At 47.4% G+C, this 3,011-nt stretch overlaps 1 protein-coding gene across 1 annotated transcript; it reads left to right on the top strand.

Annotated features, from left to right (window-relative positions):
- The first annotated feature begins 256 nt into the window (after positions 1-256).
- Positions 257-1,158, top strand: LOC123099347 (E3 ubiquitin-protein ligase RNF181). The gene has a single exon (XM_044521552.1). It carries the CDS (start codon positions 543-545, stop codon positions 909-911), a length of 369 nt encoding a protein of 122 aa, XP_044377487.1. The 5' UTR covers positions 257-542; the 3' UTR covers positions 912-1,158.
- Positions 1,159-3,011: the final 1,853 nt, after the last annotated feature.

Below are 3,011 nucleotides of genomic sequence, written 5' to 3'. Positions count from 1 at the left end.
TAAAGCCCGATGAAAAAAATCCCAAGGCCGAGCCCGGCCTGAAGCACATGAACACTGCGTTTTTTAATTAAATTAGTCATATTCTAGATATTATATTAATTTATTATACCTATATTTTGATTAAAAAATATATAGGCATTTCGGTCTTTTGGGCCTGGGTTCAGGCGAGAAATTGGAGCCCAAGCCCGGCCCGAATGTCGGGCTTCAGGTTCGGGTCACCGGGCCGGGTTGTCCATGAACAGGTTTAATACTCCCCCTCCTCTCATCCGACTGCGGCCGTGGGCACCGACTCCGACCTTCGCCGCCGCCGCCTGGCCCGTCTCTTGATCGGAGCCGGACTGACGGAATCGGTAGATTGATTCGCGTGTGCTAGATCCAGGCCGCGTCTTCATCAAAAGGCCGATTGTCCCCCGACTAGGGTTTGAAAGGGTAGAGCAGCAGGGTCAGATTCAGGCAATGGAAAACCACCACGACTCCCTCGCCGACGGGCGGGGCGTCGACGGCTGTCCCGGGATTTCATACTGAGGCACGAGGAGGCGCGGATGCGAGCCGCGGAGGCCAAGGCCGCGCTAAACAGGGATCACTGGGAGTGGGACGACGACGGTGCATATGCCGTCATCGATCCGGCCTCCTTGAAGGCCATGGTGGCCATGGAGACGCCGAAGGTGGGCGAGACGAGGGAGCAGGGCTGCGCGGTGTGCCTCGAGGGTTTCGTGGCCGGTGGCAAGAAGCTGAGGATGATGCCCTGTTCCCACTCCTTCCACCAGAGATGCATCTTCGACCTGCTCCTCCGTAGCCGATTCTGCCCGGTCTGCCGTTTCGAGATGCCCCCCAGGTCCGCCGACGAGCCGGAGCCGGAGCCGGTGGCTGAGAAAACCGCTACTACATCTGAACGAGTTGGCAGCAACTGAGCTGAAGAATGTCCATCGATTGAGTGAGTCACTCTGCTTGCAGCCGTCCCTGTTTTATGTTCGTCTGAATATCTGATTACCGATCACAAGCAGTGTAATTTTGTTCAAAATTACTCTCCTCAATGTTTATCAAAACTACCACTTCCTATCATAACTTCTAATGGTGGAAACAATCTCAGTGGTGCTTGCCCTGGCTCCTCACCTATACAGGAATCGATGCTATTGATTTGTTGAGTTTACAAAGTTCATCATTCTTTCGGTAAATTTATCTAGTCATATTGTATCGCTGTAGTGCCTTATTCAAATATATTCATCTGAATACTTAGAGGAGTTTATCGAGTCCGGGGCTGGACAGATCTTTAGGCCTCATTTCACAGGGGAAGTTTTGCAGCCCCGGAGTGGAGGGGATCTGAGGGGATTTGGTTAATCCCTCTCTTTCAAACGAGATTTGCCTGTTCTTTATGCGTGTGTCCATCCGTACTCATGCATACATGGCTTGATTTGATTAGAACAAAATAAGGCCCGACCCCACCCCTTAAAATCAGGGGGAGGGAGGGGGATGATTAGATTAGAAAGGGAAAAGGAAAAAAGACAGCCGTAGGATGAAGTGGGAGCACAGATAGAAGCATGGAGAGCGAGCAGGCAAGCCGGGTCCCTCTCTTTCACCCAATCCCCTCAATTCCCCACTAATCCCTTCCTCCTCATAAACCCCTTTATTTGGTTAAATCTCCTACAACAGCAGCAAAGCAAGCGTCCAATTTCATGGGTGCCTTGGGGGGCTTCTGTACCACATGGATTGAGGGGGATTCGTGGGGAACGGAGAGGATTGGCCTGCTCAATCCCTACGTGTCAAATGGGCTGATAAATATTTCTGGGGATTTTGAACACTGCGAGGATATTCTTCTCCAAACCTCTCCAAACCTCCTTCACCAAACAAGGCCTTAAGCATATGTGAAAGACCAAGATTCCTCTTAAGATTAACGGAAATGATAAGTATCTGACATCAGGTAGGTGCACATGGCAAATCAAACAATTTTATGGCAACATTAGTTGACGCGTGTGGCAATTTTCTGGCAAACAACATAATACGGGCGAAATTGCCATGCCAACTAAGGCCTTCTTTGGTTCATAGGGTAGGAATATCATAGGAATAGGAAAATCATAGGAAGTGAGGTGGCATGCATCTCACTTCCTATAGAGAAAGAGATGTCACTTGATTCATAGGATAGGATTTTTTTTCATTGAGTCTAGGCTAATGTTTTTCCCCTTTGAAATATGAAGGATTAATTCATATCCTACATATGAATAGGAATTCATTCCTGCAAACCAAAGGGCTTTATAGGAATTTTTCCTACAAAAATCCTATCCTTTAGAAATCCTATAAGATTCCTCCAAACCAAAGGAGGCCTAAACTTATCATCCTTGCGTCAACTAAACTTGCCACAAAAAATGTTCATTTTGCCATGGTCACCTACCTGACGTCCGGTAGTTATCGACGTCCAAGATTGAAGTGTGGTTATGGCTGATCTGGCGCAATACCAAAGATAATATGAAAAAATGCAAACGAATTGGTGATTACACTTGTCAATTTTGTGATGAAAATAAGAGCAACTCCAACGCGCTGACCCAAACAGGCGCGCGTTTTGTCCGTTTTTTGTCCGTTTGGGTCGGCCGTCCACTCGGCATCCGCCCTGTTTTTTGTTTGGGTCGGTGCGCTGCAAACCCATATTTGCCCACGAGGCCGGCTTGCCGTCGTTTGGCAAGCAATATACACACATTTTGCATAGTTCCACAACCCAAATAATTATATCATAGTTTACAAGCCGAATAAAAGTTTAATTGTCTCACATACATTTTTAAAAAAAGATACATCTATTGGTTGCCAGCATGAGCCCACATATGCTCAGCCAAATCATCTTGGAGCTGAATGTGAGTTTGCTGATCACACATTTCATGTTGAAATTGAGTGAATTGTGCAAACATTGTCGCTCCCCCATGCTCAGGCACAACATTGTCGCCCTGAAACTGAAACCCTTGATTGTTGATATGTTCCGGGTGCTCATCCTCTACGAACATATTGTGCATGATTACACAAGCAGT

The sequence above is a fragment of the Triticum aestivum genome, chromosome 1A (assembly GCF_018294505.1).
Source record: "Triticum aestivum cultivar Chinese Spring chromosome 1A, IWGSC CS RefSeq v2.1, whole genome shotgun sequence".
NCBI lineage: Eukaryota > Viridiplantae > Streptophyta > Magnoliopsida > Poales > Poaceae > Triticum > Triticum aestivum.
This window is presented reverse-complemented; position numbering and strand designations above follow the sequence as displayed.